The sequence below is a fragment of the Cryptococcus neoformans genome, assembly GCF_000091045.1.
Source record: "Cryptococcus neoformans var. neoformans JEC21 chromosome 3 sequence".
In the NCBI taxonomy this organism is placed as follows: domain Eukaryota; kingdom Fungi; phylum Basidiomycota; class Tremellomycetes; order Tremellales; family Cryptococcaceae; genus Cryptococcus; species Cryptococcus deneoformans.
The window spans coordinates 1,714,948-1,729,125 of NC_006685.1; the positions used below are offsets into that span (position 1 = coordinate 1,714,948).

The window sequence follows — 14,178 nt, forward strand, 5'->3', positions numbered from 1 at the left end:
GATGAGTTGCCAAATAGAACGATAGTCTCACGCACGAGAAATCCCGCCCGTGTTTCCGTCGAGAACGTCCGGAGGTACCGAAGATAACCGACTTCCGGCTTTCTAGGTACAACGACGGCTATCCGATGACGCATTTGACGGAGCCGATACGACTGAGAACTGACAACCTCTTTCGCTTTCTCCATTTTTATCTCTAGTATATCAAGGGCAACGCAGGCAACGAAACGGGCATATTTTTCTGTAAACAAGTCATCTCCTAAGAAGCCATAATGTCCTTAGCATTCAAAACCATTCTCAGGGCTGGCATACCTAGAAGGAGCTTCGCCTTGGCGAGGTTCAACTCTAGTGCGGCTCGTAAGACACCGTCTAGCCCTATTCAGCAGCTTTATGATCTGCGAGAGATAGATCGCCTGACTACTTCTGTGGGAAGTGAGTATTCTCTTGTTGTAGGAGACATGCATGGATTGCTAACGACTGCTCTGTCAGAATCTTCTACCGGCGGGAACCACCCCTCTCCCCTGCTCATGCGCGCTCTCCCGGCTCCTTGGCTCTCGTCTTCTTCCCCCGACCTTGAATCTCAAGCATCCAAAGATGATTCCCCAGATCATCAATGCGATGAGCATGAGGCTGCACCTCTGGGTCCTAGGCATATGAGCGAAAGTTTTACTAGCTTTGATCTGCCTTTGGCCAGCGATGCCGCTTTGTTTGATCGTTATGTGAATACTTCAGGAGGTTTCAGTAAGTACTGTCCAGCCTTTAACAGTAGAAGCTGTAATGCTGATTGTATTCATATTAGGGATGGGAAAGCTTCTTGAGCGTAAGTTACTCTGCATAGAGTACTGATGAGACATCAAACTGACATCGCCTTTGAACATAGACCTCGATTCTCTTGCAGGCGCCGTTGCCTACAGGCACTGTCTTCCACCTCCCAAAAGCGGAGCCAGCACTGCCGCTGCATTCCATGATGCCTCTTCGAGGGCTGGTCTCTATCTCGCTACAGCAAGTGCGGATAGGCTTGACATGTTCGGGCGACTGAACAAGGACAATGTGCGGTAAGTCGACCTCAGCAGCTATTCCTGTTATTTGTCTAAGGTATTTACAAATGGCACTTCAGTGATCTGAAGTTCTCCGGCTTTGTCACATGGACAGGTAATTCCAGTATGGAGGTAGTCGTTAAAATGGAAGGATCTCGTCCCGATACTGTCGACTGGGAAACATTGATGCTAGGCCGATTTGCCATGGTGTGCCGAGACTCTAAGACACACAAGTCAAGGAAAATACCCCCATTAATTGTTGAGTCAGAGGAAGAGAAAATTCTCTGGGCCATTGGCGATGAGCATCAGAAAAGAAGAAAGGCTAGCGCCATGAACGCTTTGGATAAGGTCCCAGTGAGTAGACGTAAATTGTTTCAATAACATTAATATCTAACTTCACATTAAGCCATCATCCGAGGAGGCCAAAGAACTTCACGAGCTTATGCTCAAGGTCCAAGAAGCTAAAGATGGCAAGATCAACGGACAAGAGATTGTGGAGATGAAAGATACTAAGGTCGGTCAATCGCAAGTGATTTAGGCGAGAGTGATTAATCTTTCATTGCAGATTGAGACTGTTCAGCTTATGCACCCTCAAGACAGAAACTTGCACGGGAAGGTCTTTGGTGGCATTTTAATGAGACTTGTTCGTTTGCGCCTAGCTTTCCTTTTGATAATGTTGCTGACTATAATTCGTAGGCATTGTGAGTTTCCGTAAGATTGATACGCTGCAGTGCAATACGACTAATCGGCAATAGTGAGCTCTGCTTCACGAATGCTTCCCTTTTCGCCCAAGGTCCTTTGCGATTTTTGGCCCTTGACCAAATCACCTTCCGACTGCCAGTACCCATTGGTGCCGTGCTTCGACTGTCTTCTAAGATTGTGCACACAACCCGGCCACACGAGGGACCAGATGGAGAAGCAAAAGTGCATGTCATGGTGAAAGCTGAGGTTGAAGAGGTTGAGACTGGGGTGAGTCAGATTCACATTTGTGTTAGGGGCCTTGTTGACTAGTGTCGTGGTAGTCTCGACGGGAAACCAATACATTTTTCTTCACCATGGCAAAGGGGGGTCGACAGCCTCTCGGGAGAACAGTTGTCCCTACCACGTATAATGATGCGATGTTTTATTTAGAAGGCAAGAGAAGAGTGCAAGTTGGAGACGAAATGAGGAAATTGTATCTGGGTGAAAGGGCAGGCGCAGTTGGAGACGCTAATTAAGGGGGTTGGTTTTTCGGGTTCTTATGCATGTATTTTATTGCTTTATTCAACATTCTGATCCTTTTATGGATCCAGCGCAACCTAGATACCAAAATTTGGGATGCATTGAAAGCAGGAAAGAGTAACTGCTGGTCAGCTCGCAATACGTGGCGAAAAGAAGAAGCGTGATGGAACCGGAGAAACAGGAAAACAATCCGCCGTCGGCAGTTGAACGCAAAGTGAAGCATAATAGAAGATGGGCCACACCATAATAACAAAATAAATACTTTTATACAGCTAGTTATCCTTTTTGGCTTTCAACCTTGTCCACCGCCGTTTTGGCCATCTCAACTATACTGGCCGCCCGGACATTTAGCTTCCAGTAACATACGCAAGGCATGGCTGCGACAGTCACCTCCCCTACAACGGCTTCACCAGTTGTTTCTGTACTGCAGTGGGACGAGGACGCTGTCGTATCATACCTTTCCAGCATTGGGCTTGGACAATATGAGGCGGCGATACATGGTTAGCTAGATTGCGTCCTTTATCAGCACAGTGCTTGAACTGATGGACCATCTTGTAGAACATGGAATCGCTGGCGATGTCCTGGTCGCCCTCGATCATGAAACTCTTCAAGATATGGGAATGTCCAGCGTCGGTCATCGACTAATGCTTCTACGAGCTGTCTATGAGTTAAAAATGGAGCAAGGGCTAGAAATAGGAGATGACGAATGGAGACCACCAGGTATGGCTTTTTTTGGAGAAGGATGAGAAAGGCGCAATGAAGAGCTGATTCTTCCGACTGTAAATAGAAATAGAAGATCGCGACCGCTTGGAAGCGGGAAGACTGCTGGAGGTCGTACGGCAACAGCGTAGGTAATATAATGACAGACGTGAACAACCGCTAATGCCTTGTGACGTAGAGGAAAGGCTATCCCTGATAGAAAGAGATCATGATCTGTTGAGAGCTGCTTTGGAGGAAAGAGGGATATCTGTACCACACGTTCAGTATGAGACTGAGGAAACTCTGGCGGGGTCTATCTCAAGAAGGCCGGATGAACTCGGAAGGTCGAACAGCTACAAGTGGAGAGATTTCAAGGATAGTGACAGTGCAGAGCTTGCTCCTGTGGGTCAAGTTGTTGCTGATGATCTTGATTAGTCTCTGATCATGTCCGTAGAGCACCTCAAAACCGCGTCCTGAACAGCTTTTCCCGGCCTCTTTAGCATCCTCCGCCCTTGCCTCATCCCTCAACGCACCTCTTTCATCAAACTCTGCCACTTTTCACGATAGCTTCACCCCAACAACCTCTAACCACAATTATGTGGACTCTCCCGTAGCAAGTAACGCTGACAGAAGAGATGGTCGACCAATAAATAGAGTCCTCACGGAATCGTCAAATCTCGCCAGCAGTACTTCCAGCTCTCCCAGCATGACTCCACCTGCATTGTCATCACAATCCCTCTCCGCCTCTTCCACCAAACTCTCGTCATATCCTTCTGTATCATCTTCGGCCCCTGTCCCAGGGCCGTCAACTCATTCCGCAAACCCATCAGATAGAGAGAGATCGAGAGCAAAGGATGCAGCGAGAAGCGCCGCCAAATCTTTCAGAGTGACTTTAGAGGATCCCTGCTGGAAAGTGTTGCCTGCAGCTTTGAAAAAATATAAGATTAATGATGATTGGCGGCTATATGCGTTATTCATTTGTTACGATAGTACCGGAGAGTCTACGGGTGAGCAAAATCCTCACAAATAGGGGCTTGTCTAACTCTATTGCAGAACGGTGCCTGAGTTACGATGAGAAGCCGTTGTTACTGTTTCAGAAGCTAAAAGAAACAGGTCACAAACCAGTCTTCATGCTTCGTCACATTGTCAGTCACCTTCTGTGAACATTGGAAAGGAGCTGATCTTCCTTCAGAAAGATATAAAATCACCCGTATACGTCGCCCATACAAAACAAGCCCAAAAGCTTGGCCTTCCTCCCAACACCACAGCTACTCTTCTCCCAAAGATCAAACCTGCCACTGAGACCTCCTTGTCCCCAACGAAACCCAACACCCTCAAACCTGATATTCCTCGTACGGAAGATGGGCAAACACCGAATGGCACAGCTTTCCCCGAACTACCAAGCCCGGGGCTTAGAGATGGAGACGGCGGAGGGCGCGCGCCAAATGGGCAGCTGGTTGATCCCGATGGTTCGGTGGTAGATGTGACATACGGAGTGGCTATCTACCCGTATGTTAACGAACTATGACGCCGTAATCGCAGAACTGATTATCTTTAGATATTGTCGAGATAGAGAAGATGAGTTTGACGTGCCTGTGTAAGTGCCATCTTTGCCGGCTTCTTGAAAGTCGCTTGAGCTGAAACGCGGCAATAGTGGGTCGACATATGTCATTCGTTCTAAAAATAAGGGTTGGTATATTGTCAATCGCGATCCTGATGCGACAGGTATACCCAATAGCTATACACAAGGCTGGGTACCAGCAGGTAAGCAGCTTGGTCGATGCCCTCGTATAACTACCTAAATAAGCTCTGTAGGATGTCTACTTGAGCTCAGTCAACCTATGTCGATCATCTCACCTTCACCTGACGGACAAATCGCTCCCTACCCCGGTTTAGCTCCTCTTCCACCCTCTCATATCATCTCAAGTAGTTATGCTGGGTTTGTGCTGATGGATTATGACTCAAAGGGGGACGACGAATTGACTCTGAAAGAGGGAGAGAAGGTTAGGGTCTACAAGAAATATTGTCATTGGTAAGTTTCACAGCCCAGATAGCAGTGTGTCGGATGATGACCAGATACGCCGGTAACAGGAGCTATGTGTGAGTAGCTGTACAAATTGCCCTGATCGATGAAATTAACTGACGAGTCTCATAGAATTCGTAACGAAACTGGTGAGCGAGGCTGGGTGCCTGCATGGTTTGTTGGGAAGACTTCCATCACCATTCCAGTTGGCATGCGCGAAGCCGAAACTGCTGTTAAACCCAAGCCGTCTTTGGGATCGAAGTCTACAAACATAAAGTTAGACCAAGGGGCCATTGATGGTGAGGCAAACGAGGATAAAAGCAAAGATGAAGTTGGGGAAAAGTGAGCGAAGAATTGGGGGAACGTCGAAGAAAGAGCATGCTGAATGCGATTTTGTATATAGCGGTTGATGATGTAGAGCATTTTCGGAGGTTTAGCCTCCCTATCGTAAACCTGCGTTTGTAATCGCTCGCAATACTGATCTGATATGTTTCACTGCCTTCTGGGATTTGGAATAACGTTTTGCATTGAATGTTCAATTATTTTGCCATTCGATTTGTAAGAAAAAAAGAAAGAGCTGATAATCTCCTGCGTCACAACTTCTGTCTAGAAATTTTGGTCCCATAACTCTGTCGTACGCGGTTCCGACGAAAGGCGAGTCGACTGGTGCTAGTTTGTCAGGCAGAGCTGTAGTTTTTCTGACTCCTGACTTTTCTTTTCACCTCTGTATCTTTTTCTCGTTCTCCAGTGGGCATCCCACTGATTATTCATCCCTTTAATTTGTAATTCAAAAGTTTTTAGAAAACCGGGCTTCGGACGGCAAAAAAAGTTAAAACCCCGACTTTACAATTGACATCTCTTGATACTATCGCCACTTGGCAGAGAACTTATTCTTTTCTTGAAAGCTCAACAGCGCCGATGTCAACAATGTCAGAGTCATCGTCTACTCCTTCCCGTCAGCCTCCTCCCCATATGTCCAAAACGGTTCCTGCGGCAACAACAGCACATACGCCCACACAAACAGGGCCAGTACCGGGCGATGGCGCATTCTTGCTGAATCAAAAGAATCATTACCGGCGCAATAATGGACACAGCCACCGTAACGGAGGCCAGGGTCGGAGAGATAAGGGGAAGGGGCGAGAAATTGTTGTCGATGGAACAGCTGCGAAAGGGGAGAAGTCACAGTTGGATGGGGATGGACTTGTGCCAATTGCCAGATCAAGCGCGACAACTTCTCAATCTAGTGGAAGGCGTGGTTCAGGTCCTGAGGAGGGCAAACATGTGAACGGAAGCGGGGGGGAATCCAATTTTCAGCAGCTGTCCGAAGATATACCACACGGCAGGAAGGCGAGGGAGCTTCAAAACGGCGAAGGTAGAGAAGCACCAGGTCCGTCGAAGTTATGTATCGACTACAGCCTCAACCCTTGGGTTGGCGAGGATGAAGCATCAATAATAAGCACGCAATCGTCTCAATCGGGCTCCCAACGATCGAACGTTCCGCCTGGCCCAAGCAATGTGCCAATTCCCGGCGGCCCTGTCGCCCGAATGCATCCACGACAGAATCAACGGTTCAACAAACCTTCGCTGGTTGTGCGCGTCAACGGTCAAGCCAACTGTAACGGAATGAATGGTAATGATCGTTCCCATGCTCGAGTCAATGGCAGGCAAAAGCACGGCGTGGTTCAGGATGGAGTTTCTGTTACCGACGAAAGCGTGACGCCAAATTCCTCCCGAGGGAAAGGTCGTACGCCGAATTCCCGACCTCTTCCCGACCTTCAATCACGTACTCGTGCTGCTCCTTCTGTTGAAATGCAACGTACTCTAAAAGCTGTCAAGATTCCACAATTACAGCAAATTGCACCCATGGATCCTTCTGCGCCTGCATTCGTCCCAGGTGCTGCATTGCTAGCATCGGAGCTTGATGAGAATCCTCTGCCTTCTCGGGAAGAAGCTTTTGCAGAAGGTTCTAAGGAGAAGAGAAGTAGGAAGAAACCCCCCAAGAAGGAGAAGTCCGATATCGTCGCGCGGCAAACTGGATCCACGTCTGTCAGCAGAAGGACAGCATTTGAGCAATCCACAAAACTCACCTCCATGAATCCCAAGGATGGAAGGACATTGAAGCCTGGGAAGCTGGATGAACCTGCTCAAGGCGTTGTAAGAGCTGAACAGAAACAACGGAAGAAGGCGGCGCAGGAATCAGATGATCTGGTGGCAAGGTTGACCAAGGGCCTCAGAAATCGCCCATTCGTTGAATGTCCTATTGTAAGTTGCTCATTATGCAACACTTGATTCATTTTTGACCAGAAGTAGTGCTTTAATTCTATCACTCCTTCGCAAGCTATATGGTGTTGCCTCCCCCCTGATAGACCACCGGAGGTAAACTCCGCCACTCTCGTTCCAAATCCTATCACTGGCTCAACTTCAGCAGCATCGCATTATTCAGCTTGCTACACACCCTTCCATCTTGAATGTGTCAAGGACTGGGCAGAAAGAAGTTTGCAAGAAGAAGATGAAAGGGTGCGTGGTGGTTTGAAAGAACCAGAAGAAGTTGTATGGAGATGTCCAGGTTGCCAGAAGAGACGCTCGGAGGCCCCCAAAGATTATCGGTGAGTCCGTACTGATAGGATGTGATCTGTGCTGACAATAATGCAGCTGCTTCTGCGGTCGATTGTCACACCCTGCAACTTCACTTTCCGCCCCTCATTCTTGTGGTGATTCTTGCGGTCGTACAAGGCAAAAATGCGCGCATCCATGTCCGTTGCCATGTCATCCTGGTCCATGTCCTCCTTGCAATATCGCACTTATTGTACCGTGCCCTTCTCACAGCATTCCAATCACTGTCAAGTGCTCTTCCGCTACATCAAATAATGCTGCATTGTCTCCTGTCTGCGACGATACCTGTGGCAAACCTCTTGGATGTGGTCATAAGGATCATATTTGCCCCGAACTGTGCCACTATGGGCCTTGTCAGCCATGTATGGAGAAGGAGGTCGTGAAGTGTTACTGTGGTGAAGAAGAGAAAGAGGTGGAATGCGGATGGAATAGATCACAGGGAAAGCTTTGCGCGCGGTTGATAGATGAAGGAATAGAAGAGACATGGGAAGGGAGGTTTAATTGTGGAAAGCCATGCGAGCAGCTGTATGACTGTGGTATTCACATGTGTCATGAGGTGAGCCAATCTTACCAACTCGTTCAAGCTCTGAGCTAACTTGACGATAGACTTGTCATCCGCACGCAGTTACACCTTACCCTTGTCCTCTCTCTCCATCAATCGTGACCCACTGTCCCTGTGGAGCTACTCCTCTCTCATCACTTCCTGGGTTCCCTCGACCAGACTGCCTCGCGCCCATCCCAACATGTGCGAAACGATGTCCCAAGGTGCGACCATGTGGCCACCCCTGTCCAAATAATTGTCATTCTGGTGAATGCCCGCCGTGTCACGAAGAAATTGTTAGGTCATGCCGATGTGGGCAGAGTCAAATCTTGGTGCCTTGTGACGTTTTGAGGGAAAGAATGGCAAATGGGCTCGGTGACGTAACTTGTGAAAGAGTCTGTAAAGCGTTGAGAAAGTAAGTTGATTTATTATCATTGATCATGTAAAGCTTTAGTTGACTCTTGCTTGAAGCTGCGGTCGTCACGAATGTGGTCGATTATGTTGTCCTCTCTGGGAACAAGTCAAGTTCCGAAACAAAAAACAGCGTAACGAAGATAACGACATATACCCTGATGATGATCTGCATAAATGCCAGCTTATATGTGGCAAGACTCTGAGCTGTGGTCGACACTCATGTCCCAAACCTGATCACAAGGGTCCTTGTGGTCGATGTCTTCAGGCTTCCTACGATGAGGTATGTGATAATGTGGAAATAAAGGGATCAACTGACTTTCTTCCTAGCTGGTTTGCCATTGCGGTCGAACAGTCGTCTATCCTCCTGTTGCATGTGGCACCAAGATCAACTGTGCTTTCCCTTGTGCTCGACCCGCATTTGCTTGTGGTCATCCAAAAATACCCCATCAATGTCATGAAGAGGAGGAATGCCCTCCTTGTCCCTACCTCACTGTTAAACCATGTGCATGTGGTAAGGATCCTGCTGTCAAGAATGTACGATGTTCCCAGGACCGCGTTTCCTGTGGTCAACCTTGCGGCGAACTTCTCTCTTGTGGTTTCCACAAATGCCAGAAGCTGTGTCATCGACCTGGAGAGTGCGATTCCTGTAATCAAGTTTGTGGCAAACCCAAGTCAATTTGCAAGCATCCTTGTACAGCGACGTGCCATGCCCCAGCGAAGTGCCCGGAAAATGATCCATGTCAAGCTATTATTACCCAGACTTGTGCTTGCGGCCACCTCCAAAGCCGCACTTCATGTGGCGCATCCAAAGCCAACCCGAGGAGCCGAGAACTTGATCAGCTCAAGTGCAATTCGGAATGTTCGGTGCGTCAACGTAATGCGCGATTGGCCGATGCTTTGGGCATAAAGCCAGGGGAGAGGAACCAGGAAGTTTATGAAGATGAGCTGAAACTCTTTGCGGTTGGAAACCACAAATTTGTCAAAATGGTGGAGACCACATTTGAAGAATTCTTTAAAGGACCAAGGCAGATGATGATTCTTCCTCACAGTGAGTTAACCTTTTACCTCCTTCAATTTTATTGCTGACATATCTCTTTTAGTGCCAGCGGCCAAGAGGACATTCGTCATGGCTCTTGCAGACCATTACCGCCTGACTCGCGAGCTAATCGATCAGGAGCCCAATCGATCTGTTCAAATTCGCCGCCGTATCGACACACGTATCCCAAAGCCTCTCCTCAGCAGCGTCGTTCAACCATCTTCTACTCCCCAGCCACGCTTAGTGACTACCATGCCAAGTGCTTGGGGCAAAACGTCGCGTTAGCGGGCTCTTATTACCCCGACCTGCCCCATTCTATGTGTTTTTCATTTCCATATTACTCGGTTAAAACTCATGATAATTTCTCAATCTTGTATGGTCAACATGCTCTCGGGCCCGTGCATCCTCCAACAGTAACATGCATGCATTATATAAACCTCCTGATCTTTTAGTTGAAATTGGCTGAAGACATGTCTTTACGCCCACTCAAATACTCTCTAGGCATGCACTTTTTACCACTTTATCACGCGTTTCTGGCATTTCTGTAGATTCTGTACTAATAATATATATTCCTAATAGCCCGTTTCAAATATAAAAAGTTAAGGCCTGACTAGTTAGCTAAGGTCAGTTTTAGAACAAGAAATGACCGTTCAAAACGATGATCAAAAGCAGTCTAAGGATGGCGGTATCGATGACTAGGACGTAGACGTCTGATATTGAATAAATGTGAATGAAACAACCAAGACATTGAAGGAAATTTCATTACTATTATGTATGCATATGCAGATTGTACATTACTGTAAAGCATGGGCATGGGTCGTCAGTGTGTAAGGGAATAGGATGGCAGGACAAAAGGGCAAACTACTACTCTGGCTTCCGCTTATTGCCTTCAAAGGCATTGTTCAACAAGAAACAAGACACTGGTTTCGTGACGAAGGGCCGACTTTAGGGACTTCATTACTGGATATTTGGCCAAGCTCAACACAGAATGATCAGAAACTCGTCGTCATTGGATTATACATGTCATTCTAATCACGTCGTCTTGTAGCTCCAAACCTCGTCTACATAAGACAAGAGACATCGTCAGCTCAATCCATGGGAAATATCATACACGAGCTAACAGGACGGGGAGGAAGAAGAAAAAACGTACAAGCGCTACTTCTCGAATGGTATAGCTCTTTAACAGACTCTTGAGATCATTCTTCTTTGGATCGAGGGTGCCATCCGCTAACTTCAAGTTGGATGGGAAGGAAGAAATAGGCGGTATAGTGATATAAACTGCGATGACGTTCTATTTGTTTTTAGAGTGGTGATCAGATTAGCTTTTTTTCAAAATGCAATGTATTGGACGGTGAGGAGAGGTATGAATGGTGGATGGAGGGAGACGTGAAAACAGAGAAACATACCTTTTGTACGAGCGCATTCACCCTGATAACGGTGTTCATCCACTTCCAACTCATCTTTTCTTCATACCAATCCTCCCCCCCATACGGTGAAACCGCTTGGTCATGCGTATCAGCATACACAGGGATGATAACGCACGCGAAACTAAATCATAGATATATGCGATTACCCAAAGAGGTGTACCGATCAGAATAAATCAGCTTCCAACTTTTTTTATCTGAAAGAATCTGAGACAACTCACGCAGAATGGGAAAACACTGGTCCTCGGCGGTACAAAAGCCAATCTACACAGAACTTGATGCCATCCTTCACAACCCAGCCCAGACTTCTGAAATGGTGGTACACCGCATAACTAACTAGTGCAGGGTTATCCGGCAATAACGGTGCTCCTTTACCCTCAGAGACAGACAATTGGGCAGAAAGAGGTGAAGACGGTGAGGGCCTAGGGAGGAGCAATTTCAATAGCTCGCCTGCATCCGCAGAGTTCGATGTCGGGGTGAGGTACATGCCAGTGGAAGGATCGTACACACGAAGCACCCCGATGGCTAGGGAGAGGAAGAGGGATTCTTCGATGGAGAGTTGGAGATATTCCATCTCTTCAACGAGGGATTCGTCAAATAGGTCCTCTTCGGCTTCCATATCGACGTCAGCGTCGGCGGGGGCTTGGGTAGTTTGTTCGGTCGAGGGTGCGGTAACAACGGCGGGAGTGGCCACAGATGTATCAGTATTGTCCTGAACCTGAGCTTGAGCCTGAGATTGAGGGGGTCGCCGACGAAAAGCATTTCTCCCCCTATTCCGATTCGCATCCGGCCTTGTCGGTCGGACAAGGAACGTCTGCGGCGTCAAGCTGAGTGGATCAATCTCGATTTGGCTTTGGCTGGCCAATGCTTCTCCCCCGGCTGGTAATTGTGATTGTGTTTCCGCTTCTCCCTCCAAGTCGACCTCATTATCGGGAGTGACCACGAGCGAGACGTCTGCTTCGTCCCCTTCTCCTTCGCCATCTTCTACATCGTCCCCTTCGTTATCACCAGGTTGAAGTTGAGATTGCGCTTTCGGTTCCGGTTGAGATTTTGCAGCCGCTACGATGGCTTCCGCCTTTTTGGCCGCATCCAGCATTGCTTGCGCCCTATCAATCTTGAATTGCTTACGCTCTAATCGCCTCTTCTCGCGCATTTGCTCTGCCGCTAGAGCTGCATATTGAACAAGCAAAACTCCTGGTTAGTCTTTATCCCTCCTTCCAATCTGATTTAATCCTAGGTTGGACCAAAGGAAATGAATAGAGCTTACTATCACCACCTTTCAACAATCCAATCCTCCTCGACCGCCAACTCGGTTCACTCCTACTCAGGCTACCTTTCCCAAAGAAACCTTTTTGAAAAGCCAAATCCATCATTTTCGGGTCTGTTATCCATACACTTCCTGTAGTTGGATCATATTCGCCTGTGATATGCTGGATTTCAACTCTAGCAGAGGATAGAGACGGAAGGAAAGATGTGAGGATGGATTTGGAAGATGCGGAGGAGGAAGAGGGGAATAGGATAGGCAGAGGTGTGCCGTATTTACGGTTATTGGCTGCGTATCGGGCCCTCGGTGGAAGTTTCAACTGCGGTTGCTGTTGGGCCATGGCGTACAAGGAAACGAGATGAATATATTTCCAAAAGACGATATCCAACTTTTGCTGCAAAGATTCATCTCGCAAGTCATAAGCAACAAGCCCCCCGAGACTAATAATTATATTTACGTAACAGTCAAAACAAACGTTCCGGACTTTCCGGTACATGTCCCCGGAGCTAACGGTTAAATCCGATTCTCCTCGCGACGCGCAACGCCATCGGCACCCCGAATAGGCATAAACAGAAAGCGCACGCAGACCCCCATTCTTAAGTCAATTCACAAGTGCACGATCCCAGAATCTTTATGTATCCCGCAAATAAATGCATATCTGTACTTTCATCCCTTCTGAATCCCTTAAGCGTTGAAAACAATGGAAGCGCCAACCTTGTGGGCGGCCTGACCAGCGGTGGGCTCGTTGAGACGGGTGGTGTCAACGGAAACACCAGCGGACGCCTTGACACCGGGTCGGAGAGCTTGGGTGTAACCAAGGGAGAGGACACCGGCGTTGTTGATCTTGGCCTTGACAAAGGCAGCGTTGTCCTAGGCAGATAAAATTAGTGAAAAAAATAACAAAGATATATATAGATGCAACTCACAAGGTAGGTCTTGGCACCGACCTCGAGGGAGACATTACCAGCGGTGGACTTGGTGTCGTAAACGGCCTTGGCACCAGCCTCGACGTCCTTGGAAACCTTGTGGTAGTAAGAGGCGGCGAAGGTGGAGAGGTTACCGAGACCGTGAAGGGTGACGGCGTACTCGGGGGCAGAGAAGCCGACGGCACCAGCGTATCGGGTGATGGCGCCGGAGAGGACATCGTAAGAAGCCTCGGCACCAACAAGGAAACCGTCACGACCGACAACGGTGTCAGCGGTGAAGGTGGGGCCCTACAGGGTGCGTTAGCATCACTGCTGATGATCCGAAAAGAGCGGGAAAGCTTACCTTGAAGAGGTCAACAGTGGCACGAGTGTGCAAAGAAGGCTGCTTGTAGATGGCAGTCAAGATGGCAGACTTGGAAGCCTTAGCGGGGTTGAGGGTGGTAGCAAGGTCAAACTTTAAGCCCTTGGCAATCTGGTTCTCGAGCTCGAGTTGAGTTCGGAGAACGTTGGTGGTGGTCCAGCCCTGTCACAAGGAAAAAAACAAACAAGTTAGCTCGCGCTGTTTCTTGTCTTCCTTCCTGTAAAGTAGGTAGAACATTCCACGTACCTGGGTGAAGGTCAAGCCGTTCTTGAAGTCGACGTACTTGCCCTCGATGTCACCAGAGATGGCATCGGTCTTGGCGTCCTTGGTACCGGCGACCTTGAAGGCGACGTTGGAAGGAGTAAGGGTCTTGACCTCGAGAGAAGTACCCTGGATGGGGTAGTCCTTGAGGAGGAGGTCGGAGGAGGACTTGCCGAGGTCCTGCAGAGGTGTGAGTGGCTGCGGCGTGGAAGAGGAGGAGTGGTGTTACTTACTCGCCAGGAAGGAGGAACAGCTTGGGACATTATTTATGGATACTTGTTGTTGCTATGTTTGGAGAAAGTGTAATGGGGAAATGGAAGATGGTTCTGGAGGGCAAGGAGTTGCGCCGTGTTCCATCGAT

General features: G+C 48.3%; 5 protein-coding genes across 5 annotated transcripts; 3 read left to right on the plus strand and 2 right to left on the minus strand.

Moving 5' to 3' along the window:
* The first annotated feature begins 25 nt into the window (after positions 1 to 25).
* CNC05790 (conserved hypothetical protein) lies at positions 26 to 2,283 on the plus strand. The gene is made up of 10 exons (XM_569800.2): positions 26 to 429; positions 487 to 738; positions 797 to 817; positions 878 to 1,052; positions 1,115 to 1,388; positions 1,441 to 1,548; positions 1,600 to 1,677; positions 1,731 to 1,735; positions 1,790 to 2,003; positions 2,057 to 2,283. The coding sequence occupies exons 1-10, from the start codon at positions 270 to 272 to the stop codon at positions 2,249 to 2,251; spliced, it is 1,482 nt and encodes a 493-aa protein (XP_569800.1). The 5' UTR covers positions 26 to 269; the 3' UTR covers positions 2,252 to 2,283.
* A 202-nt stretch (positions 2,284 to 2,485) lies between these two features.
* CNC05800 (protein kinase regulator, putative) lies at positions 2,486 to 5,469 on the plus strand. Its single transcript, XM_570032.2, has 12 exons — positions 2,486 to 2,755; positions 2,814 to 2,975; positions 3,043 to 3,102; positions 3,154 to 3,356; positions 3,409 to 3,961; positions 4,008 to 4,099; positions 4,147 to 4,463; positions 4,513 to 4,551; positions 4,609 to 4,718; positions 4,770 to 4,986; positions 5,046 to 5,054; positions 5,110 to 5,469. The coding sequence occupies exons 1-12, from the start codon at positions 2,629 to 2,631 to the stop codon at positions 5,321 to 5,323; spliced, it is 2,103 nt and encodes a 700-aa protein (XP_570032.1). The 5' UTR covers positions 2,486 to 2,628; the 3' UTR covers positions 5,324 to 5,469.
* A 197-nt stretch (positions 5,470 to 5,666) lies between these two features.
* Positions 5,667 to 10,081, plus strand: CNC05810 (shuttle craft like transcriptional regulator, putative). The gene is made up of 7 exons (XM_024656864.1): positions 5,667 to 7,239; positions 7,288 to 7,583; positions 7,630 to 8,146; positions 8,197 to 8,546; positions 8,603 to 8,825; positions 8,873 to 9,593; positions 9,646 to 10,081. The coding sequence occupies exons 1-7, from the start codon at positions 5,896 to 5,898 to the stop codon at positions 9,864 to 9,866; spliced, it is 3,672 nt and encodes a 1,223-aa protein (XP_024512589.1). The 5' UTR covers positions 5,667 to 5,895; the 3' UTR covers positions 9,867 to 10,081.
* Positions 10,082 to 10,438: 357 nt separating this feature from the next.
* On the minus strand, positions 10,439 to 12,631 carry CNC05820 (tRNA-intron endonuclease, putative). Its single transcript, XM_569802.2, has 5 exons — positions 12,273 to 12,631; positions 11,227 to 12,175; positions 10,988 to 11,129; positions 10,732 to 10,872; positions 10,439 to 10,642 (listed from the first exon to the last, which is right to left on the minus strand). The coding sequence occupies exons 1-5, from the start codon at positions 12,607 to 12,609 to the stop codon at positions 10,610 to 10,612; spliced, it is 1,602 nt and encodes a 533-aa protein (XP_569802.1). The 5' UTR covers positions 12,610 to 12,631; the 3' UTR covers positions 10,439 to 10,609.
* Positions 12,632 to 12,702: 71 nt separating this feature from the next.
* CNC05830 (voltage-dependent ion-selective channel, putative) lies at positions 12,703 to 14,122 on the minus strand. Its single transcript, XM_569804.2, has 5 exons — positions 14,051 to 14,122; positions 13,803 to 13,997; positions 13,539 to 13,718; positions 13,196 to 13,483; positions 12,703 to 13,139 (listed from the first exon to the last, which is right to left on the minus strand). Exons 1-5 carry the CDS (start codon positions 14,078 to 14,080, stop codon positions 12,954 to 12,956), a joined length of 879 nt encoding a protein of 292 aa, XP_569804.1. The 5' UTR covers positions 14,081 to 14,122; the 3' UTR covers positions 12,703 to 12,953.
* Positions 14,123 to 14,178: the final 56 nt, after the last annotated feature.